We start from the raw sequence: 25,932 nt of genomic DNA, 5'->3' as shown, positions 1-25,932 counted from the left end.
TTGCAGTAATGACGAGCAAGCAGGCGTCATTGGCAAGCAGATCTGTTTCCTCGCTAGAGAATCATTCAGTTTTTCCGCTTGCAAATTCCGCCATGTAAATAGTGAATCTGCCACAAGGCGAGCGCAACTGGCTTTTAAAGGGAATGGGAGATGAGACTCTGATTGGTTTATCGAATGTCATGCCCAAAACACACCCATTACTCATTAAGAGCATGGGGACAACCCTTTTAGACCATGCGCCGGGTGCGCCGACCATTTTTCCCATCATTTTTCCCATCGTCCCACGGGCAGCTTTGGGGCTCTCAGGGGCCTCATTTATAAACGTTGCGTACGCACAAAAGAAGGCGTACGCCACTCTCTACGCAATAATTGGTATTTATAAAAAGCAAACTTGACGGGAAAATGTGCGGTCCTTCACGTAAGCTCTGACCCAGGCGTACGCACAAAAACGGGTGAAATGAGAAATGGCGACACAGTCGGCAGATGGAAGAAACACGTGAAAGTGTGTGAAACTGTTGACCGTTGTGTAAAAGAAATGGCAATACTGCCTCTCATAAATAACTTGAAGACTTCACAAAGCAAGTATTACAATTAACAGCCTACACGAACACCCATTTGATCGATCTGCAGTGTAAAACAAACAAAATCAAACGAAAATTACAACAGAAATGCAAAAAAAAAAAAGTGAAATATGTTCTGCAACAATATTGGCATGTTATGCAATTCATCCTCATAAATAATATGGTAAACAGAACGAAATAATGTACAAAACTGATATTCTCGTCAATGTGTCCGTCTGGCGGAGCAGATATAGATGCAATTAGATAGACAGATAGATAATTAGGGAGATATATAGATAAATAGATAGATAGATGTATTAATTGTCCACTGGGGAAAGTTGTTTTCATAGTAAAAATTTCTTCATCAGCTACAGAATCATGGGATTCATGCAAATGCCTTTAGTTTGTTTTATTTTCGATAAAATAACATATGACGTATGTCTCAACCATTCAGAAAGCTGCAATAAATTACATTTGCACTGAACTATTTCCCATTTCCACATAGATAGGGATGGGGATTAATAGGGATTCCCCAATAATTGCCGCCAGTCTCTCATCAAGAGGGGTCAGCGCCCACACTGTGCCCTCCAAAAAATATTTTTCCCCTCTTTTCCACCTCGCCAACGATAATTTCTACTTCACATTGAGTGAAGTTACGTTTTTTTGATTTCCTCTCTGTATTTGCCATGATTTCGCAATCGATGAATTTTAACTTGTGGGCGTTTCACGGACTATTTATGGGAAACTATGGGCGTGACATGAAGCCGCAAAAGCTGCACTACATTTAGAATTGATTGTGATTTATTAAGGTAAAACTGCGTAGGATGTGCGTGCGCACGGTTTTATAAATCCGAATATTTCTGTGCGTACGCACATCCTATGTTTCATCCGTACGCCACTTCTGACGCAAATCCTACGCAAAGTTTTATAAATGAGGCCCCTGATCACTGTGTGGTTCATCTTATACCGACCTACTGGCAGAAACTGAAATCAGCTAAACCTGTAATAAGGACTGTAAAAAGATGGACTAATGAAGCAAAGCTGGACTTACAAGCCTGCTTCTTGAAGCTGCTACCACCGATCTGGACGAGCTCACAGAGTCTGTTACATCATACATCAGTTTCTGTGAGGATACATGCATTCCTACCAGGACATTCTTATCATTCACAAATGATAAACCATGGTTTACTGGGAAACTCAAACAGCTTTGTCATGCCAAAGAGGATGCTTACAGAAATGGGGATAAAGTCTTGTATAACCAGGCCAGAAACAGACTGAGAAAGGAGATCAGAGTTGCTAAAAGAAGCTACTCTGAAAAGCTGAGAAACCAGTTTTCTTCCAACGACCCAGCTTCAGTTTGGTCAGGCTTGAAGAATATCACCAATTACAAGTCACCATTCCCCCGATCTGCTGAGAATCAACAACTGGCTGATGAGCTAAATGCTTTTTACTGCAGATTTGAAAAACCCAGTCTCGCACCACACAACCGCTCTGATCTGCAATTCACACGTCCCCCATCACCTCCTGCTCCCCCTCTCCTCCCCCCTCCTGCCATCCAACCTGAGCTTAAAGGGATAGTTCACCCAAAAACGAAAATTTGATGTTTTTCTGCTTACCCCTAAGGCATCCAAGATGTAGGTGTCTTCGTTTCTTCAGTAGAACACAAATGAAGATTTTTAACTCCAATCGTTGCTGTCTGTCACTCCTATAATGCTTGTCAATGGAGACGAATTCTATTAGAGTAAAAAAAACATGGACAGACAACTTCAAATTAAACCCTGCGGCTCATGACGACACATCGATGTCTTAAGACACGAAACGATCGGTTTCTGGGAGAAACCCAACGGCATTTATGCAAATATATCACCTCATATCAGACGAACGCTTTAGCTCTCCAGACTGCCATCCCTTACCGTAGGTGAGGTCAAAATAGCGGCAGGGTCATAGATATATACATAGATACCTCATTAGTGCCTGCGTGGATCATGGCGTGGATTGCTCGAATGAGGAATCTACGTATACATATCTATGACCCGGCCGCTATTTTGACCTCACACACGGGAAGTTTAAAACCGCAGGGTTTAATTTGAAGTTGTCTGTCCATGTTTTTTTTACTCAAATAGAATTAGTCTCCATTGGCAAGCATTATATGAGTGACACACAGCAACGGTTGGAGTTAAAAATCTTAATTTGTGTTCTACTGAAGAAACGAAGACACCTACATCTTGGATGCCTTAGGGGTAAGCAGAAAAACATCAAATTTTTGTTTTTGGGTGAACTATCCCTTTAAGGTGTGTGTGGAGGATGTGAGCCGAGTCTTCAAAAAACAGAAGACTAGGAAAGCTTCAGGCCCAGACGGCATCTCATCTGCCTGTTTGAAAGCCTGCGCTGACCAACTGGCCCCAGTCTTCACGCAGTTCTTCAACAGATCATTGGAGCAGTATGAAGTTCCCTGCTGCTTCAAACGGTCCACTATCATTCCCGTCCCCAAAAAACCCAAAATCCCTGGACTTAATGACTACAGACCTGTCACTCTCACGTCTGTGGTCATGAAGTCGTTTGAAAGACTGGTTCTGGCCCACCTGAAGGACATCACTGGTCCCTTGCTGGATCCTCTTCAATTTGCCTACAGAGCAAACAGGTATGTGGATGATGCAGTCAACATGGGACTGCATTATATCCTGCAACATCTCGACAGACCTGGGACTTATGCAAGGATCTTATTTGTGGACTTCAGTTCGGCCTTCAATACCATCATGCCTGATCTTCTCACAGCTAAACTGACTCAGCTCTCCATGCCATCCTCAATCTGTCAGTGGATCTCCAGCTTCCTGACAGACCGGCAGCAGCTCGTGAGACTGGGGAAACTCACATCCAGGACTCTCACTACCAGCACTGGCGCCCCCCAGGGGTGTGTTCTCTCCCCACTGCTCTTCTCCCTGTACACCAATGACTGCACTTCTAAAGACCCCTCTGTGAAGCTCCTGAAGTTTGCAGACGACACCACTGTCATCGGCCTCATCCAAAAAGGTGACGAGTCTGCTTACAGACTGGAGGTTGAACAGCTGGCTGTCTGGTGCAGTTATAACAACCTTGAGCTCAACACGCTCAAAACGGTGGAGATGATAGTGGACTTCAGGAGGAACAGCCCAGCTCTCCCCCAACTCACCATCATGAACAGCACTGTGGAAGCAGTGGAGTCATTCAGGTTCCTGGGCACTACCATCTCTCAGGACCTGAAGTGGGACAATCACATTGACTTTGTGAAAAAGGCCCAGCAGAGACTGTACTTCTTTCGTCAGCTGAGGAAGTTCAACCTCCCACTGGAGCTGCTGATTCAGTTCTTCTCGGCTGTCTTTGAGTCTGTCTTATGCACTTCCATCACTGTCTGGTTTGGTTCAGCTACCAAATCTGACATCAAGAGACTACAACTCACAATCCGGACTGCAGAAAGGATTATTGGTGCCTCCCTGCCAACCCTCCAGGACCTGTACTCTTCCAGAGTGAGGAAGAGAGGAGGGAAAATCATCACAGACTCCGCTCACCCTGGACACCGCCTGTTTGAACTGTTACCATCAGGACGGCGACTCTGATCACTGGCCACTATAACATCTAGGCACAGGAACAGTTTCTTCCCACAGGCCATTTCCCGCTTGAACAGTACACACCTCGGGTCGTTAGTGACGCTATACAATTTGTACAAAAAATTTATGGGAAAACAGGCATTATAAAATTATTTTATAATTACAATTTTCTTTGTTTATAATGAATTGATTGAGGAATACTATGAAGATTAATGTTTATCTTTAAAAACTGAATAAAGAGGAGGGTAGTGAATGACGTCCCGGGTCACCAAAGACCTGATGTATGCGTTTAAGTGTTAAAAGCAAATACAAAATAGTTTTTAAAATGTTTAGGTGATTCAATAAAACAATGTATGTATGAAATGTATGATTTTGTTCTATTATTATGATTTGATTATTGTATTATTTTTTTGGATAGAAAACTGTTCCATGCTGAATTTTATACTTATGTCTTAAATGTTGAGGTTTTCGTAATTATCAGCACACTTTTTTTTTTTCTGTGATTGTGAATCCTATGTAAAAAAACATGTATGCCACCTCATGCATCTGTAAAAAAAAGCATATTTTATGCCACTTATAAAGCTTGGTGTCTCCAAACCTCAGAAGCTCAAAAGTGAAAGTGTGCCGATGTTTAAAGTGGATCAGTTCTGTTGTTATTGACACTCACTAAAGGATTGTAATGTGTCACAGGTATGGAGGGAATGCCAGGTATGATCGGCGTCAAGGGTGAAAGTGGCCCTGCAGGTTTTCAAGGAGAGACAGGTAAACCTGGACCGCAAGGAACATTTGGCTTTCCTGGGCAGCCAGGTTACATAGGACCTCCCGGACCAGCTGGACAAACCGGAGAACCAGGTAACTTAACTGACGCTGAGTATAAACCCAGGAATACCAAATACTTTCAATAAAAGGGGACTTGTAACATGTACCAAAGCACACTCCTCATTTTTTAACAGTAGGGTCAGTTAAGCAAGCAAGCAAGCTAATCTATCAATCATTCAGCAGTACCATACATGGAAAAACAGCAAAAACAGACTCAATATAATTGTATTGTTTTGTGGGAAATTCCATGTATCTTATGGTCTTTAGGATCAGAAACATAAATTCAGTCAAACCCATTGACTTGTAATGTATATTATACTAGAATTTTTATATATATATATTATGTTAGATTTGATTTCAGTGGTCTGAAGCAAAACCTCTTTCTCCTAACAATGCTTAAATGTACTGTCTCTGTAGGTCCAAGTGGAGTAAGGGGAGATCAGGGAGACCAAGGTCTTTCTGGACCCAGAGGAGTAAAGGGTACCATTGGAGACCCTGGAAATATTGGTGTTCCAGGAAATATTGGGACCCCAGGAGATCCAGGACAACCAGGGGCCTTTGGGTTTGGTGGTCTTCAAGGGTTAAAAGGTAATTTGTCTTTTTGTTCTTGATTTAATGTTACTTAGAACCTGCAGATTTAAATATGTATTGTTTGCAATAAGCAGATTGAAATATGTTGATCATTTATGGTGCTTAAACTAAAAATGGCATTAATTGAATAGTGTTTTTTTTAACAACAAAGGTCCCAAAGGTGGTCAGGGCATGACAGGTTTTCCTGGAAAGCTTGGAGAGCAAGGTGTGAAAGGATTTTCAGGACAGAAAGGACAGATAGGCTCAAAAGGACAACCAGGTGAAAAAGGAGCTCCTGGCCGTCCAGGTCTAAAAGGTAAATCATGATTCTCTATGCATGTACATACACAATATGTATTATACTACCATGGTCATATCATACGTTTGATTTATTATCTATTTTCCCCCACTTACAAGGTTCATTTATACATTTAATAATTCCATAATTTCGTTTTTCATGACCATTTGCTGTTTATTTATTTATATTTTTAACTATTCCATCTGTCAACAATAGATGGTCTAAATATTAGACTGAAATTATTTGCAACCTGTATTTGGCTTGAATTCCTTGGGATATAGCATCTTTATTAATGTAGTAGTTGTCATTGTTGTCTATATATTGCATTCTTTGTGGACTAATATTCAAGAAGAAAAATGCATAATGTCTTGAACATGTGGTGTATATACTTTTTCTCAAGGTGAAAGTGGGCTAATGGGACCTCCTGGTGAAATTATGCCACCAAGATTGAAAGACTTCATAAAGGGAGCTAAAGGTGACCATGGAAAAATGGGAGATCCTGGCTTCACTGGTCCCAGAGGTGACTACAATCATATTTATTTTCTACGCAATGAACACAAAGATTAACATACTTCATATGAATTACAGAAGCTATGAAAGCTATTTAATTTGATTGATTAGTGGATTGTCTGAATGTCTCATATTTTCTGTGTATTTAGCAGAAGCCTTATTTCTGCATACACTGACCATGTTTACATGCACAAATAGACAATATTAACCCTTTTAATGCATTGAATAAACTGTACACACCTGTTGCATGTCTGGGTCCATTCGGTCATAATTTTATGTTTTTCAACTAAAACCATATTGGATCTTTTCAGTAACTTCTCATTAATGAGTGAATGTGAATTTTCTTTTTTTGAATGATACCATGTTTTCAGCATGCTATTACTATTATTACCCCATTTATATATTTTTTTATTATTATAATTTTTTTTTAATATATCATTATATGAAATGTATAATAACATATAATATGAGAATTACTACTTTGGATTTAATTGAATTCTTATAACCTATAACTCATAAGTCATGACTGCTCACAACAGTGTAAATGTATGAAATCTGCGCATTCTTTTTCTAACAAAACAACATCAAAACAACAGTCAAGTTTAATTTTCGCAGTAAAAATATATATTTTTTAGAATTTATGTACCTCTTCCAGCTCAAAATGGACCCAAATTCACAAGGAGGGTTGATCAGAATTTGTTCATATTCTGATTCTTTACATTTCTGCATTTGGTTTTTGCTGATGTGAATAAGCAAATAGATTCCTTTCAGATAGATACTTAAAGCTTTTCTTTCAACTTGACTTTGGCTATAGGTACAAAAGGTGTGCCAGGTTATCCAGGAGGTGATGGGAAAGATGGACATCCAGGTGAGCCCAGTGATACAAAAGGTACCAAAGGTCTTCCCGGAGAAGAAGGTAATTCAGGGCCTAAGGGAATGCCAGGGCCTACTGGACTCCCTGGAATTGGTGGTTTCCCTGGAATGTCTGGACCCAGGGTAGGATAATGAGCTCCATCTCTCTCTCTGACTCCTAAAACTACTTATGATTTAAAACACCGCACATAATCTCCTTGTATATGGGGTCCTGTTAGAATGTTATATAAGAAGTTATATATAATGTTAAATACAAGATGTTGTGCTTCATCATTGTGGCTTATATTGCAGGGTGACAAAGGCTCACCTGGTGCTTATGGACGGCCCGGAGATTCTGGTATCAAAGGAATAAAAGGTGCTCATAAATAAACCTCTGAAATGTCCATATTATTTTTGATGTATTATTTTCTTATAAGCCTTGAATAAACTGCCAAAAAGGTTTACGTAAGATCCTTTATTTAAGGTGAATTGGGTCCTACCATCAGTCTTCCAGGATCAACAGGACTGAGAGGTGAAACTGGGCTATCTGGATCTCCAGGTTAGGAATTTCCATATGCTATAGTGCATCAAACACTATTATGATTTTTAACTGTCCCTGTGAACCACTTCTTAAATGAGTTTTTAATTTACGTCTGTTAGGTGAGAAGGGACTTGTAGGTCAACCTGGAGATAGAGGAGGTCCTGGTTTCGATGGCATTGAAGGGATGAAAGGTCAGCCGGGTGAACCAGGAAAAGTTGGAGTGCCAGGTACAAGAGTCTTGATCATTTTTCTTTGATTAAGCAATTGCATTGTTTCTAAAAAATAGTTTTTAACTGGATCCACTTTTTTATCAGGCTCTGATGGCCAACAGGGTTTCCCAGGAAACCAAGGTTCTAAGGGCTGGCCAGGAGAGCATGGGCAGCAAGGAATCCCTGGAATCCAAGGCCAACCGGGACAAAAAGGTTTGTTGCTCTAATTGTCAAATTTAATGAAACAAAAACACACATCTGTGAATACACATTATTTGTATTATTTTCAGTGTTGGGGAAAGTTACTTTGAAAAGTAATGCATAACAATACTGCGTTACTCCCTTAAAAAGTAACAAATTGCATTACTTTGCAGAAGATGCAAGAGAGGAAAGCTTAAAGGATTAGTTCACTTCAAAATGAAAATGTCCTGATATTTTACTCACCCCCATCTCATCCAAGATGTTCATGTCTTTCTTTCTTTAGTCAGTCAAAAAATAAGTTTTTTGAGGAAAACATTCCAGGATTTTTCTCCACATCATAGACTTCCATGACAACCAAAAAGTTAAATGTCCAAATCAATGCAGTTTCAAAGGGCTTCTGAGGCTCTGCACAATCCCAGACGAGGAATAGGGTCTTATCTAGCGAAACGATCAGTCTTTTTTTTTTTATATATTAAAAATGAATATACTTTTGAACCTAAATTGCTCATCTTGCGCTGCTCTATGACATGCCATGGATTGCGCAATCACAGCGGACAGGTCACACTAGACGTAGGCAGAAGTACTGCCCCAAGTGAACGTGCAAGGACTAATACAAATGCCCTTTACCAAAAAACACCCCATCTTCAACTTCAAAATCGTCCTACATCGTTGTTTTACCTTTTTTTGCTAAAGGGCGTTTGTATTAGTCTTCGCACGTGCGCTTTGTAAACACGGGGGCGGTACTTCTGCCTATGTCTTGTGTGAACTGTACAACGTGGTTGTGCAATCATTGGAAACGCAAGATGAGCAATTTAGGTTAAAAGGACTTATCATTTCGCTAGATAAGACCCTATTCCTCGTCTGGGATCGCGCAGAGCATCTGAAGCCCTTTGAAACTGCATTGATTTGGACCTTCAACATTTTGGTTGCAACAGAAGTCAATGGTCTGGAGAAAAATCCTGGAATGTTTTCCTCAAAAAACATAATTTATTTTCGACTGAAGAAAGACATGAACATCTTGGATGAGATGGGAATGAGTAAAATATCAGGAGATTTTCATTTTGAAGTGAACTAATCCTTTAACACTTAAATAATAACAATAAAAACAACAAATCTAAAGTCATTTTTTCTCATCTATCTATCTATCTATCTATCTATCTATCTATCTATCTATCTATCTATCTATCTATCTATCTATCTATCTATCTATCTATCTATCTATCTATCTATCTATCTATCTATCTATCTATCTACTGACTATTTCTATCCATCTCATAGCAACCACCCAGAACACCAAAGCTACCACCCAAGTGCCCTAGCAACCACATAGCAACACCCAAGCAACCACCCAGAGTACCCAAGCAACCACAAAGCAAGACCTTAGCAACCACCTGAGTACCCTTGCAACCACCCTAGGCACCACCTGAGTACCGTAGCAACCGCATAGCAACACCCTAGCAACCATGCCAAGTACCTTAGAAACTGCATAGCAACACCCTAGCAACCACCCCAAGTGCCCTAGCAACCACCCTAGCCACCACCTGAGTACCCTAGCAACCACATAGCAACCACTCTAGCAACCACTTGAGTATCCTAGCAACCGCATAGCAGGTCTAAACTACTAACTAAAGCTCAAACTATTTCAAACTTTAAACTTCAAACTTTAAACTTTTCAAACTATTTCAAACTTTAAACTTCAAACTTTTCAAACTATTTCAAACTTTCTGGCTATACTTTTTCAAGCTAACTTAAAGTTTTGTCTCGACCAACTTTTCGATATAGTTTGTATATGCTTTCCGAAATGCTTGATTCTAAACGGTCGGTCGCAACATTCCGAGATCGGTTATTCTAAAAATGACTGTTGTCAATAGCAACGCTGTATAATCACCGCTAGTTCGGGTATTTGAGGCCTGCGCTTCCCTGATCAACATTATCACATTATCCCTTACTTATGTGTCCATTAGCTGGAAACAGTACACAAATATAAAATTAATTCATTCATTCCAGTAACTTCATATGCAAAACATTCGGAAGTAGATCAATATTACGAAAGAAAAAGTAACAAACAAAACAGAACAAAAACAAATTGGGTGACATGCAAAAGAGTGAAAACCCAGTCCTACATATACCACCACAAATGAAAGAGGTCCTGAGAGGAGTTAAAGGTGACCATAAAAAAATGGGAGATCCTGGTGACTACAATCATATTTAGTTTCTACTCAAGGACATACTTATATGAACTACAGAAGCTATTAGAGCTCTAACTGTAATAAAGATTGTCTGAATGTTTCATATTTTTACGTGCATTAAGTAGAAGCCTTATTTCTGCATAGAAACATTTAGAAGCAGATCAATATATACAGGCCTGGAAATGGGGCCATGTGGAGTTCAGGGTTCTAGTTCACACTGGTTAGAATTTTTAAGGAAATTAAAAGGATCTCTATCTTTTATTCTCTCAATAGCATATGAAAGGGATCAGAGTTTTGCACAAAAATGTAGCTCAATATATGTCGACTGTCATGATTAGCCATAAAACCTGTAGGTTGCAGCCAATGGACATGCTTCTCTATCAGTGTGCATCCTCAAAAAAAAAAAGAGAGAATGAGAACAGATCACTTCAGGTAAATGAATCAAGATTTTGGTCTAAAATCTGAACAGAAACTGTTTCTTTAACAGATTTGTGAGAAAATTTTAAATTGAAATGGCTGAGATTACGTAGGTGAAATGATTTAATAATAATCTCAGCCATTTCCACCACTATATATATGTATGCTCACACCTTGCCTGGCTCGTTTTTCCTCTAGGATTTCCTGGTCTTAAAGGCCTTTTAGGATTGTATGGCCTGAATGGTTCTAAGGGTGTCCAGGGTGTTCCAGGTACCTCTTCAGTTGTTATTTGTTATCTTAGGAATTATAAAAGTATACATCTTATTTTAACTTATGAATATGAATTATGTAACATGATTTACAGTTTAGCAATGTTATCATTATTATTTATTATTATCATTATAAATGATTATTATTATTTCGATTTTCCTGTACATTACCTTATGTAAAGGCATATCATTTGTATGCAGAAATTAATGATCTTTGGTTTATTTTGTCCCCTGCAAGGTACTGACAACCGGGGTCCTCCAGGTGACCCAGGAGCAAAAGGAGAGATAGGAGAGACCGGTGTCCCCAGCACAGAGGCTGGCATCCCTGGAGATCTGGGCCGCAAGGGTTTCAATGGAGATCTAGGTAACTTAAAATCCATATAGTATTCTGAAACAGGGGCGGTTCTATGGTCAGTGGATATTCAGGGCTTTAGTCCAGACTTAAATTGGATAATTGGTATTTTTATTTTTAAAGGAATTAAGTAGGAATTAAAGGATTAAAAGCGATTTAAGGGAGTAAAGAAAAAAAAGGTCTTATTGTATTTGTGAACTAATCAACTTAAACTATTTGCAAATAATATTTCATTTTAAAGTATTAACTGTAAACAATTGCTGCACTCCAAATAGCTAATAGTCTGCTCATGCTTTTCTAGCTTTTAATTCCCATGCACTTTGCACTTTTTGCAACATGCAGTTTATAAAATAAAATAAAAATGTATTTTTCAGTGTGCGGTTAGTAATTTTCTTGCTTATTTTAAATTATAAGCATTCAATTATGGACATGAATCATGTAAATTATATAGCATATTTTCAATTAAAAACAGCAAGATTTGATTTAAAAAAAAGTTTAGCAATTTGAATGCCTGGATATTACTGTCAGTCATTGATCATGACTATCTTAAAACAGTTGTCAAATATTAAATGTTTTGCTACTTATATTTACCAGGCTCTCTTTCACTGTTAAAGTGAATTTCATCTTGTATAAATTCTATCTTAATTTTAATCAAAGTTTTTAATATATTTTCTTCTTATTTAATAAGAATCAAATATAGCAGACAGTAGCCGTAGGGCTGGCAATCATGTATTGCACACATGTCTCATAAATGAACCGAAACTCGAAATGATATTTGAGTATTGTGTATATCTGATAGTTTACAAAATCAAATGATTCCGGAAAAATTGAAAGCCATTGAAATGACTGGGAAAAAAGAGTCCCAATCTACCTGTGTTCACCCTATACTCTTTGAAATCATAATTGCATTTCATTATGTTGCTTTAAATCCCAAATATTTTACTTATAACATTCATCATTATCAATTATTCAGTTATTTGTATTTCCTGAATGCTGAATTTTGTTCAGTGTCACAATATTACAGTTTTTTTAGCATGAGACAACTTTAAAAAAAAAAATTTAATAGTACATTGCAAAAAAAAATTCTTCTTAGTATTTTTGTCTTGTTTCTAGTCTAAATATCTTAAACCAAGATGCATTTACTAGATAAGTAAAATGACATAAGATATATTTTTCTTGTTTTGTTGAAAATAAAACCAAAATGAAGTGAGTTTTTGCTTAAAACAAGCAAAAGTATCTGCCAATGGGGTAATAAAAATAATCTTGTTTCTGATAATCTTGTTTCTGATTGAAATCTTGTTTCTTGTTTCTGTCCCAAACAGAAATAGGATTATTTGTCTTACCCCATTGGCAGATAATTTAACTTGTTTTAAGCAAAAACTTACTTTCCCCTAGAAAATTGTACTTATCTAGTAAATGAATCTTGATTTAAGAATTTTTTGATATTTGGACTGGAAACAAGAAAAAATACTAAATAAGAAGAGCATTTTTGTAGTCAAATCTTTTGATCATTTCAAATATAATAGGCCTTTGTTGACTACATTCTAAATAAACTACAACTAAATATATTTATTTTGTCCTGTTGCTCTCTCAGTCACATACCTGAGGCTCATTCATTATGCAGGTCATTATGTGTTATTTTGTTTTCTCAGGTGTGATTAACAGCATTATTCATGATCTTTCAAGCCTCCTCGCAATATGGACTTTGTTAAGAAAAAGTGTCTTACAAAATGTACATGAATATATTGTTTTATGTGAATGAGTAGGCTCAATGATTCTCACATCAGTTTGAAGCAAAAACTCTAGGCAACAACACCCATTAGTCAAAAGTCTTGTGGACACATATCTATTGTGTGTTTTGAGGCCTTAATTTTAAAACAAATGTTTTAGTTTTTTTAAAAACCACGCATAAACATTATTCTCTCAAAAATACAAGCATGTACATACATGTTGCTCAGATATTATGGTAGCCCAGTTTGTGCTGAATACAGTGTAATTACACTTTTACCATTAAAGGGATAGTTCACCCAAAAATGAAAATTAGCCCATAATTTACTCACCCTCAAGTCATCCTAGGTGTATATGACATTCTTCTTTCAGACGAATAAAATCGGAGTTATATTACAAAAGTCCAGGCTAATCCAAGCATTAGAATTTGATTCATAGTTGCTCTGTTTCTGAAGTCCATAAAAAGTGCATCTGTCAAATAACTGCTCCACGTGGCTCCGGGGTGATAATAAAGGCCTTCTGAAGCAAATCGACGCATATGTGTAAGAAAAATATCCAAATTTAAAACTTTATCACGTAAACTTTTGTGGAACTCAGTGAGCTTGTGCAAATCGGATCTTCAGTGCAGCAAATTTAAACACCTCTGATTGGCCATTGCGTTCATCAGACATTGATTGGCTACAGTGCATGTTGTAAGTAGTAACCTTTGATGCAAAGGGAGAGAAAATTTATAATGCTGTAATATGTACTTTTCATCAGCTGTAATCGCATCGCCCCTGTTCTGAAACTTTTTTGCATTATTTATTTGTTAACTTACAACTATGCATCAGTTCTAAACCCAGGAAGTGCTGTGTTTTCAGGTGATAAGGGTCAATCTGGGCGTCCAGGTGTAACAGGTCCTCCAGGCTTACAAGGATTCTCTGATATACAAGGAGTTCCAGGCGACTATGGCTTTCCAGGCACTAAAGGACTTCCAGGTGAAGGGCCCATTACTATATATTTATAATAAACACTACTAATGAGTACTACAGACAGTATAAGAAGAAGGAGATAGACTAATTAAAGGGACTTTGGTCCCCATTTGTCCAAATTATTAACAACCATTTATTATTTATTTACAATATTATTATTTTGCAAAAGAGTTAAATATGTTTTATAAATTAGTGAAGTAAATATAAATTGTCACTTTCCCACACAATGATTAACTTATTTCTTAATCTAAAATCTTTCTTGAAAAAAAAAATGAAAAAAAAAAGTCTGATACCTGTTGCTGTCATCCTTCAGGTTTTCCTGGTCCCAGAGGGCTTCCAGGTGAACCATCTCTATTCGGAGCAAGAGGAGAGAAAGGAAATTCAGGTGATTTCGGACTCACCGGAGAAAAAGGAGTCCTGGGGGATAGAGGAGAAAAAGGACATTCAGGAGAACCTGGAGTGTCAGGAAGAAAAGGTAGATTACGAAATATGAATATGGTAAAGCTCATTGCATTGGCAAAATCAAAACGGCAATCTAAGAATCATTATGATGATTCATACAAGAGCAAATGACAAAATGTGGAATTCTTACATGTAAATCAACATGCAAAACACCCTGTTTTACACTCACTTATTTTGCTCACTTTGTTTTGGGATGAGACCTGTATACTGAAAAAGAACTCGAGTCATGTAGGAATGCTTTATTTAATTTAAAGGTGGAAAAGGAGAACCAGGAATGATGGGATTTCCAGGAAGACGTGGGTTTCAAGGCGACAGGGGCCCTGTTGGACCTAAAGGAGATACTGGACCCCAAGGTGATTATTTGAAACCACTAAATGATTTGTATGTATGACCCTTTAATCCTTTTTAATTTATTATAATACAATATTTTCAATTTACAGTAATAGCTTTTAATATGCAGAAATAGCTCTACTATATGGTATTTCTAGTGAACCATTTCAATCATATATTTCATATTGTGTTTATAATGTTTTGATTATACAAATATAGTAATAAAATAATGACTAATCTCTTTGAAACAAACCTAAATTGCACTAATTGAATTATTATTATTATTATTTTTAATGCATCGTATTTTCAGGGCTTGCACTTTTGGGGGTTGTATATTTAAACTGTGAATCTCAAATGAAAACATTTCACACTCAATTTCATTATTAAAAATTCATGATTCCCTATTTACCTTCCAGACTTAATTTACAAAGTATTAAGTCTGTTTAAAAATACATTCGACAGACAGTTTTCAGTCTATTTTATTTCACTTTACAAATTCACGATAAATTCAGTCCAGAATGCAAGCTCTGAAAATCACAGTTTTTTTCAATTAATGCAATCCAAAATGTTTTTGGGTTTTGTTTTGTGTCAAAGCCATTAGTCATTATTATACTTCCATATACAAAGAATTTAATCTGCTTACTGAATTCATGCATTCATACGGAGCCCCGCACATACATAACACGCAAGAAAAGAGAAATTGATCATGTGCACGATTTACTCATTCGTTCCCTCAATTCATAAATCATGCACACGGTTTACTATTTTGTTCCCTTATTTATTCAGACGAGAAACGGGATCAGAAGCATTTGTGGCAGTGTCTGAAATACATTTGCATCAAGTCTGACTGTACCTTATCCATTCTCTCAACCTTGTTCTTTCAGGTTTTCCTGGGTCACCTGGTGCTAAAGGACTTCCACCAATTCCACAGAAACTTCCAGGGGAGACAGGAATACCTGGCCCAATGGGTATTCAAGGTCCACAGGGACGCAATGGAAATCCAGGCCCTGCTGGACCTCCTGGTGATGCAGGTACAAGAAGCATCAATTTAAGCCTCAACTAATGTAGTCATGAATGTGATTTATACGCTTCTTCTGTGCTGTTGCTGCTTTTCCAGAATCACAGTTCATCATGTAAATAGCTATTATCTGTTCACAGGGGATTTGGGTCCAAAGGGGCACAAGGGCATGCCAGGTCTCCCTGGAATACCAGGAAATCCAGGCTTCCATGGAGAACCTGGACAAATAGGCTACCCTGGTCTGCAAGGCGAAGAAGGTAAATGGTGTGTTTGTGTAGATGGATGAGGATTATGGGTTTCTGGGCTAGATTAGTGGATTAAGGATTGCAGACGACTGGTCCTGGTTTATTTTAAATGATTATGAGTTTAATTTTTGTTGTGTAATTTTGGCAACTGGTATCATTCTTTCATTTGATCAGTTAGGACAATGTCATAGTTTAAAACAACGTTTACTGACTGCCAAAATTCAAAATTGTATACATTCTTAAAGAGGTATTGGTTTTGTATAAACAGAAAGAATTCAATGAAAAGAATGGTAATAATTTTAATGTGAATCATTTTTCTGTACACTTAATTACATAGGTGCCCAAGGACGCTCTGGTTTACCGGGTTCTATTGGAATGGCTGGTCGCAGTGTGAATGTTGGCTACCTGCTGGTGAAGCATAGTCAGTCTGAGCAGATCCCCATGTGCCCTGTGGGCATGTCCAAATTATGGGACGGTTATAGCCTAATGTACTTTGAGGGACAGGAGAAGGCCCACAACCAAGACCTGGGTGAGTGCAGCTGACAAAGGCTGTAACGAAAGCGTGTGTTGAATGCCCTTATATGGAGATGGTTTGGGTGTTTTATGCAAAAGACTAACCTTGTGCAATCGGCCGCTCATTTAGAATACTCCACATTCACTAACATCAGAACAAGGTTAAGAACAAATTCATGTGCGTACGAACGTTTCGTGAGAAGTTCTCCTGTGCGTACAAATACGAAAGAATCCATGCAATTATTAGTGAATGAGACCCATTGTATGTCTGACACCACCATCATTTGTACAACTTTAGGTCCAGAATATGAATGTTGAAATAGCTTATGAAATTGAATTTGCATTTTCTGCAGTATCTAAATGCTTACATGGAACCTAATATTCAAGAAATCGGAATAGTAGCACAGTCGGAACATAAAAGTAAAATGTAACCACGTCAATTGAATTGAATTGGCCAAATGCCATTTATATTTCATTTGGATTAGGGTTGGTTTAAATGTGTTCTAATCCGTTCAATAGGACGTGTAAACACTAAAAAGTGGAATGTTTTGGGCATGTGCAATGACGTAGAAATGGCGTGATTACGTATGATGCACGAAATGAGCTGTTGTTGTTGAATATAGCGTCATAAATGACTGTTGAGTCAATCTAAAATGTTCCTTTCACTCATCGTCTGTGAAGTGCTGACATAAATACTGTTTAAGTATGAGCACAAACTTAATTTAGATAAATAGTATATAATCAACCATGTAATTAATATCATTTTCTTATCATATGATCTAATACATCTTAACATTTTAAGATTTTTAAATGTTTTTGAAAGTATGTTGATCAAAAATACAGTAAAACAACTAATTTAAAATACAATTTATTATTTTGATGGCAAAGCTGTATTTTTATCATCATTACTCACTCATTACACAGTCTTCAGTGTCACATGATCCTTCAGAAATCATTCTAATATAATGATTTGTTGTTTAAAAAGCATCTCATATTTTTATCAATGTTGAAACTGCTTAAAGGTGCACTATGTAACATTTTTTCAGTAAAATATCCAAAAACCACTAGGCCAGTGTTATAAATTTTGTTCAGTTGAGTATTTACAATATCCCAAATGTTTCCAACTATCTGTAAATCATGAGAAATTGTTATTTTAACCAAGGAACCGGGACGTGTGAGGAAGTCGCCTGTCAATTGCATCATATCTGCGTTTCCCCTTGGTTTCCGGTTTTATTTTGCAGAAACGCTTTACTCTCACTGCAGTGTGAACAAGTGTCATAGCAGCCACCAAGCGAACACACAGAGTAACGTCATAACATCATTCAACACACTCAGATATATCTAATATGATAAACAGCACTGCGTTAACTCATACTCATGACCGGAAAAGCGAAAGTGGCGCCGGCGACTGTGGCATAATAAAGGTCCCGCTGCTCGCGAGGCGTGTGTTCCGCTCTTCTTATTAACAATCGCTCCAGCGGCCTTGCTCAGCTCCACAACACTCGTTCCTGCTCTGCTTCATGCTACAGTAACGTTAATAATTGCATCCATGAACGTGATTTCTGCCCGAGTCCTATCCTGACTCTTTTCCACCGGCCGTGAGGTGAAGACCACATGTCCCAAGATTCTGAGCTCAAACGTGGCATCATCAAACTACGCTTTATTTTGAATAGGCGACCTCTAGTGGACGGAAAAGTTACATAGTGCAGCTTTAATATTTTACTGGATTTGATGTTTGATCAGTCCCTCCAGAAAAACGCGATTATGCGATCGCATGATTTAATGCATAATCAGCCAAAGTCTGCATATTTATGCAGGGGCCGCATTTTTTCAAATACGCTGCACTTTCACAGCGTAAATTGCCTATTTCCGCGTGCAAAATATGTGTGGCTAGCATGATTTCATAATCCCCGCATTTTCTTTGCAAAAAAGTCATATATATTAGCAGAAAGTTGAAAAATGTTTGTTTACTTCACACAATAGCCGCCATTTCCCCCTATTGCCATGGGAACGTTTTGAAGTGACGTAATTACCCGACGTGAACGTCATCGAAAAGCTGCAAACCCCGTGGTGAAACCATAGATATCGGTGAAACCATGATGAAGCACGCAAATTCCCATTTGCCAACAAAAATAACAGCAAAAGACAGCGCAAAGCAGTTTCCCGGTGTGTTGACCGATTTCAAAAAACAGCATCATGAAGCTTCGAAGCGTTATGAATCAGTGAGTCAATTCAGTGGTTTGGATCGCCAAAGTCACGTATTTCAGCAGTTTGACACGCGATCCGAATCATGAATCGACTCACTGATTCATAACGCTTCGAAGCTTCATGATGCAGTGTTTTGAAATCGGTCATCACTGTATAAGTCGTTATTTAGGGGTTTTTTGCGCACAAAAACTATTCTCGTCGCTTCATAAAGTTATTGTAGAACCACTGTAGTGAGATGGACTTTGTAACTACGTCTTTAGTGCCTTTTATGGGCCTTGAGAGTGTAAAGTTCATTGTGCTAATGGAGGCCTTTCTGAGCGTCAGATTTCAACTAAAATATCTTCATTTGTGTTCCGAAGATGAATGTCTTACGGTGTCCAATGACATGAGGGTCGGTCATTAATGACAGAATTTTCATTTTTGGGTGAACGAACCCTTTAAGAGATTGCACTTTGTGCATTGGAAGCACTCAAATGTCTGTTTTGTATAGCTACCTCTGTAAAACAGGAAGTTATTTATTCTTTTTTTTTTCAGAAGTTGTAGCATATTACTTTTGTAAAGCTACAGAACTAGTTTGACTCAATGTTTTGTAAATTTGAGCCATGTGTTTATTAAGGTCTTCAATAAAACAAGAAGAGAACTTAAACATTCCCAGCACTTTCTGTGATGTAGTGCTTTTTTTCTCTTTTTCATCAAACCGCAGTTTTTGCAAGTTCCCGCAATTTCTTCGCATAAAATTGCATAAATATCCTGCATTTTCCATCACATTTTTTAAGAAAACGTGCCGCATAATAAAGGATTTTTGCCCGCAACAAAAAAAAGCCGCATTTTTCTGGAAGGACTGTTTGATGAATAGAAAATTCAAAAGAATGTATACAGCATGAATTTGAAATAAAATATTTTGTTACATTATAGATGTCTTAAGTTTTTATAAGTTTTTAATATATTGTATAATGTAATCATTGGAATCCCCAAATTAATATAGAAACAACAAAGACAGCATATTGTAATGGGGGGGGGGGGGGTTATTTTTACTAAATTAAATAATTAAAGGAATAAAAAGGAACAAAGAAGAAATAAGAACAGTAAAATAAGTTTTAGGTCTAGTTATAGCCTATATAGTTGTGGAGTAATCCATTTAAACCCTTTACAAATAATATTTTATTTAAAAATATGCAAACTTTCACTCTTGTTAGTACGTCTGTCAAAAATGTAAAAAAACGTTTCTTGTCTCGTCACATTCAGTTATGAATGACATCCTTTAAATTATATATATTTTCAATTCAAAATGGCGAAATTCCATAAAAAAAGTTGAGTAGTTTGCATCACTATATGTTACTGCGAGTTGTTGAACACATCAATCATAAAACAGTTGTCAAAAATGAAATGTTTAGCTACTTATATCTTACCATGCACACACTCTTTCACTGAAAAAACTAAAAGCGTCGCGTTGGGATTCACACTCATCTTCAGTGAATATGAAGCCCCGCCTTCTTTGATCTGATTGGCTATCATTTTGACATTGATAAGCACAGTTAGACTGCTGCGGCAGACCAGCCTAAAAATGTAACTTATTAAATTGTCGTCCATCCTAACAAGAAACAGAGCAGTGCGTAATGGAGAGCAGCATTAAGAAAAATCTAATGGTAGAGGGGTCAATTTGGCCTATTATTGGGTGGGACTTGTCCCTCTCAATGCCTATGGCGGTTACGGCCCTGTCTGAAAGATTTAAAATGCCTCACAGGTCTCTGTTTTTGTTTTCCAGGTCTAGCCGGCTCATGTCTCCCCCGTTTTAACACCATGCCCTTCCTGTACTGCAATCCGGGAGACATATGCTACTATGCCAGCCGTAATGACAAATCCTATTGGCTGTCCACCACCGCACCAATTCCCATGATGCCTGTGGAGGAGGCCGAGATAAAGCCATACATCAGCCGCTGTTCCGTGTGTGAAGCTCCATCTGTGGCCATCGCCGTACACAGTCAAGATATAACCATCCCACAATGCCCAGCAGGCTGGAGAAGTCTCTGGATTGGCTATTCCTTCCTTATGGTGAGACTTGAAAAATGTTTACACTTTCATCATTTAAACGTGTTCGCCAAGACCTCTAACTCGTTCTGTCACACTCACACAGCACACGGCCGCTGGAGATGAAGGTGGCGGTCAGTCTCTGGTGTCTCCGGGCTCCTGTCTAGAAGATTTCCGCACCACTCCCTTCATCGAGTGTAACGGGGCCAAGGGTACATGTCACTACTTCGCCAACAAGCAGAGTTTCTGGTTGACCTCTATCGATCAGTCCTTCCAGAGTACCCCTGCCTCTGAGACACTCAAAGCCGGTCAGCTCCTGTCACGCATCAGCCGCTGCCAAGTGTGTATGAAGAACCTGTGACCTGTAACCTATGAACTCTTGACACTATCGCAGCAGCACTACAATTAACACCTGCAGAATGCTGCAAACCCTTCATTCCAAATTTCAAATGGATGTCGCAAGTTAGGCTTTTGAAATGAGTTAATGTATTTAATGCATCACATATGACATGCCCTCAGATTCATCTTCATCACTACTGTGTGCCTTATGACCCAAGATATGTACATACATGTGCTTAATGAGAAGCGAAGCCAGAGATGCATGAAAGCATAGCTATGACATTTCTCTGTATTATTTACTTTTCTATGTATGAAATGGTGCTTAACTTCTAACTTATTACCTCAGCATTATCATACCTGAATCTCTTGTTATTAATACGTACAGCTGAACCAAAGAAGCCCATGCTTGTGCACTGCTCTGCCCTTTGGTGTTATGTGGTAGCATTTTATGTGACTCGAGGGTTGGGGATCAAGAACCGGTTCTTATTCAGAACTGGTTCCATTGTTTTAAAAGGCAGTGTCTATTTACACTAAATGCAAATAGCCAACTTTGTTAGCAAAGGCTATTTATCCTTAGTACAAATAGCATACGACTTATTTGCACTTTGTGTGAAAAGCATCTATTGCAATCTGCTCTTGATGCAATTGGACCCACTTTATTTCAGGTGGCCTTAACTACTATGTACTAACATTTTAATCAATCATTTGATACAATGCACTTATTGTGTACATACATGTTTTTACATTGTACTTACATTTAAAAAAATACTTGCATGTAATTACATCTGTAATTAATTTCTGTAGTTACATTTGTAATTACACAGTTGACACTTCCCTTACACCAAACCCTACCCTTAAACTTACCCATACCACCACACCTGTCCCTAACCCTACCCCTATCACACCTCAATATCAGAAAAGGTGTTTTGCAATACAATTTGAACACAGTAAGTACATTGTACTTATTTTTTGATGTAAGTACTTAGTAGTTAAGGCCACCTAATAAAAAGTGGGGCCATGCAATTTGTTGCTGTCACACTTGGTGAAAACAGAATCTTCCTTGTGTTACACTTAGGCCGCGTGTCCACCAAAGCATTTGTTAGCCAGCTGAAAGCGTTTTTTCAGTTGAGACGCTTTGCTTGCTATGATACGGATTATCCACGGTGTTACTAGCGTCTAATTTCACAGATAGTTTGTTTATGTATCGATTCTATATAAAAATGCCGATACGATGTAAACTATTTGCTCTGGCTCTTGTTTTAAATAATTTAGTTCCATTATTATGCTTGTTGTTGTCATCTGTTGATGTTGTACAAGCAGAATGTGGCGGTTGGTCGGTGTTGTATTTGTCCCGCCCCTCCTCCACTGTGATTGGACGGCTGGGTGAAAAGTGACAGCGATAAGCGTTGCGTTTTACTCAAAGTTGAACATTCTTCAACTCTCTGCGACTTGTAAAAAACGCCTCATTACGCTCATGCTGTTCTAAATACGCGGCACTTCCTTTGAAAACAATTGGAAAAATACACCAGCCGCGTAAAAAAACACTTTGGTGGACACGCGGCCTTAGGCTACGTTCACACTGCAAGCCCTAGTGCTCAATTCTGATTAATTGCTCATATTAGTTTTTTTCCCCTGTAATTTTTGAAAGTGGCCAATATCAGATTCAAGTCTGAACTGATTCGTATTCCATTCACCAAGTGAACAAAGAACTAATGGTATGTAAACATTTTTGAGCGACCTCCATCAGCGCAGAATTGAGGCGAATGTTGATCTAGAGTTGTGTAAAAGTCACATGAATTCCGATCCGACTGTTCAGACTGAGGTCGCATTGCAAAACATCCGGAAGTGGCCCAAATCAGAATTGAAAAGATCAGATTCCATGTGGTTTGTGAGTCACATATGAGCAAAAGAATCAGATTTGGACCACTTTTGCCTGCGGAGTTATGTTCAAACTGTCAGTCCAAATCCGATTATTTGTGTTTCCGATTAGATCGCAACTGTTCAAATCTTATTAATGTGTCCTGTGGCACTCGTTTGTTGTCCGGAATATCTGTGTGGGTTTATGTGGCAATGATGTTGTGCTTAAAAATAATAATCAGCCCTTGTACTCAAAATAAGCAATCCATAACTCATAACGTCAACAAACAAATGCTAGTTTAAAAAAAAATTTCTTAAGTCAAGCGTTAAAAATGTCATAGGAGCCAATGTAAGGACTCCAGAACTGGAGTAATATGATTGATAATATGATAATATCCTGGACCCAGTCAAGATCCTGGCGGCTGTGTTTTGAACATATTGCAGTTTGTTAAGTGTGGATTTAGAAACTCCACCTAAAAGGGTGTTGTAATCTATCCAAGAGACGGCAAAGGAATTGATCAGCTTTTCAGCTACAGAGAAATTTAGCTTTGGATGCAATCTTGCTATATTTCTGAGATGAAAAAACGTTCAAGCATCAAAAATAACTCCAAGGTTCTTCACTTTGAGTTTCCAAAACAGAGCCATCAATAGTCGAAGACAGTGAATCAGCTTTGGAAATTTGATGATGGGAAGTTGGGAACCAATGAGCATAACTTCAGTTTTACCACTGTTCAGACACAAAAAATTATTACTCATCCTTGTTTTTGCCTCAGAAATACAGCCAGAGAGAAAACCAACATCAGGGTGTTTACCAGATTTTGAGTGTATATAAATCTGCGCGTCATCAGCATAAACGTGATACTGGAAGCCATGCGATCGCAACAAATGACCAAGTGGTGACAGATAAATATGAAAGAGTAAAGGGCCCAAGACTGAGCCCTGGGGAACACCAGTGAAAACAGAGCTAATCTCAGGCCTGAAACCACCCAGAGAAACGGTCAGTAAAATACTTCAGTATCAATACGTTTGGTAGGTACACGCCAAAAATAACAATCGCAACACGAAGGGGTGATTTGCAGCTCAGATGTTGTCTTATTTACAACATGATATTGTGTAGCCGCCGCACCGGACTACTCCGTCTTCTGAAGCAGCAGCAGAGAGTTCGGAGTGGTTGTGTGGTTTTATTCAGTGCTGTCATCGCCACCGGTCTCATAATTCAACAAATCTCCATTATATTGGACAACACAACCTTGTTTCTGTAGCGACTTTCAGCTTTTTTTCCTATAACAACGTGTGACATGTTTACTGAAACTGATATTCAGAAATGCATGAATGTAGCTCGAAACCAATTTTTTTGCCGTTCATACTTGCTAAATATGATCGGATTCAGATTTGGACTGACAGTCTGAACGAAAACGTAGCCTTAGTGTAAATAGCATCTGCCATCTCTTTCACTGCCTCTTAAAATCACTGGAACCCAGTGATGTCAATTGAAGGTTTTGGAACAAATGCATTCAGCATAAAATATGCAGAAATGATCAGCGTCCATCTTATTTATCATCTGCGCATGTGAATCAACAATCACACCTTCTCGCTTTGCGGACGTGGAGCATGACACATCGGAAGCAGGACTGTTGGTTTAAGAAGTACAAGAGATAGCAAAGTTGCAAAATACAATTTGAATTGTATACAGTTTGTTTCAGATTGTTTTGTTCTATTGGAAGCTGAACGAATCAAATAATTTGACATGATTTCTGAGGGTAGTGATTGCAATCAAAATTTCAGTAAGAATATTCCCTCTTCTTTAAAATTATTAAAAGAATTGTTAACAGAACCATTGAGGAACTGAATCGGAATCGGAATAACACTGTAATAAAAAACAAACAAACATTTGTTTCAAGTGTAATTAAATCCACTGTAAAAACTTAAAAAAGTAAGTGTTTGTGCTGCCGTCAAATTTTAAGTTTAGTCAACTCAAATATCCACGTTATCAATTAGTACAACTTCACATTTCAAGTCGACTAAGCTTAACATTTTAAGACAGCACAAACACTTACTTTAAGTTTTTACACTTGATCCGTATGGGACAGCCATGACATCTATCAGGGTCAATGACACAATGCTTAACCACAAGGCCACTTAAACACATGCTATCTGCTATTTTTAATCCTCATATAAATATAATTTCACCAGACTTACGCTAACACTATCTTCTGCCGCCTGTACATTATTTTTGCTTTGTGTTTGTTTATTGCGGAGCTATAAATGAACAGCTTTGTGTCGTCACTCTTGGACATGTATTTTTTTAGCATGAACCCTTTATCATGTAATGTCGTCACACTATTCATTTGGTATTTTACTTCGTAGGTCATAAACTTTGAGACTTGAAGCTTTTTACTAGAATTTTGTCCAGTCAAGAGGCTCATTCTGGTTTGTTTGTTTGAACCCTCTGTTGGTTACAGCAATTGCACTGATTTCTCTGAGGTTTACAGGACACGTGTAGTTTAATCTTTGTCCCACTTCCACTTAAATGCACAAACAGGCTATATTCTCCATTGAGTCTGTGAACAATGGCTAATGTGGGTCCCCTAAAAGTTTTGGACTTTGAGCAGCTTTTCCCATGTTCAGTGCACATTGCACAAGTATTATTGTCCTGGAGCTTATAAACCACTAGCTGGTATTTGATAAGAGTAAAGAGAATCAAATCAGATTATAATGCAGAACATTTGCATTGAGAACGTCACTGCTTTTTTTTTTTCTTTTAGCAAATGTACTTTAAATGTAATTATGTGGAATATTTGAAGACATTGATTTTGAATTATATTGTTATTGAATAAAACAACAAATGCTTTTTGTTTGTTA

The 25,932-nt window shown here is 37.9% G+C and overlaps 1 protein-coding gene across 1 annotated transcript in view; it reads left to right on the top strand.

Annotated features, from left to right (window-relative positions):
* col4a2 (collagen, type IV, alpha 2) overlaps positions 1-25,932 on the top strand; it is a 141,395-nt gene extending 115,463 nt beyond the window's left edge. The window contains exons 30-48 of the mRNA XM_079821021.1: positions 4,835-4,996; positions 5,381-5,551; positions 5,706-5,849; positions 6,232-6,351; positions 7,156-7,337; positions 7,506-7,569; positions 7,678-7,752; positions 7,854-7,961; positions 8,049-8,156; positions 10,949-11,020; positions 11,258-11,383; positions 13,960-14,076; positions 14,384-14,545; positions 14,787-14,885; positions 15,747-15,893; positions 16,021-16,137; positions 16,463-16,654; positions 20,612-20,898; positions 20,981-25,932. Coding sequence (XP_079677147.1) covers positions 4,835-4,996; positions 5,381-5,551; positions 5,706-5,849; positions 6,232-6,351; positions 7,156-7,337; positions 7,506-7,569; positions 7,678-7,752; positions 7,854-7,961; positions 8,049-8,156; positions 10,949-11,020; positions 11,258-11,383; positions 13,960-14,076; positions 14,384-14,545; positions 14,787-14,885; positions 15,747-15,893; positions 16,021-16,137; positions 16,463-16,654; positions 20,612-20,898; positions 20,981-21,235 — 2,708 coding nt within the window. The 3' untranslated portion in view covers positions 21,236-25,932. The remainder of the gene's footprint in view (positions 1-4,834; positions 4,997-5,380; positions 5,552-5,705; positions 5,850-6,231; positions 6,352-7,155; positions 7,338-7,505; positions 7,570-7,677; positions 7,753-7,853; positions 7,962-8,048; positions 8,157-10,948; positions 11,021-11,257; positions 11,384-13,959; positions 14,077-14,383; positions 14,546-14,786; positions 14,886-15,746; positions 15,894-16,020; positions 16,138-16,462; positions 16,655-20,611; positions 20,899-20,980) is intronic.

Source organism: Gobio gobio, assembly GCF_949357685.1.
Source record: "Gobio gobio genome assembly, chromosome: 7".
NCBI classification, from domain to species: domain Eukaryota; kingdom Metazoa; phylum Chordata; class Actinopteri; order Cypriniformes; family Gobionidae; genus Gobio; species Gobio gobio.
Note: the sequence above shows the minus strand (reverse complement) of the source record. Positions and strands in the feature narration are given on the sequence as shown.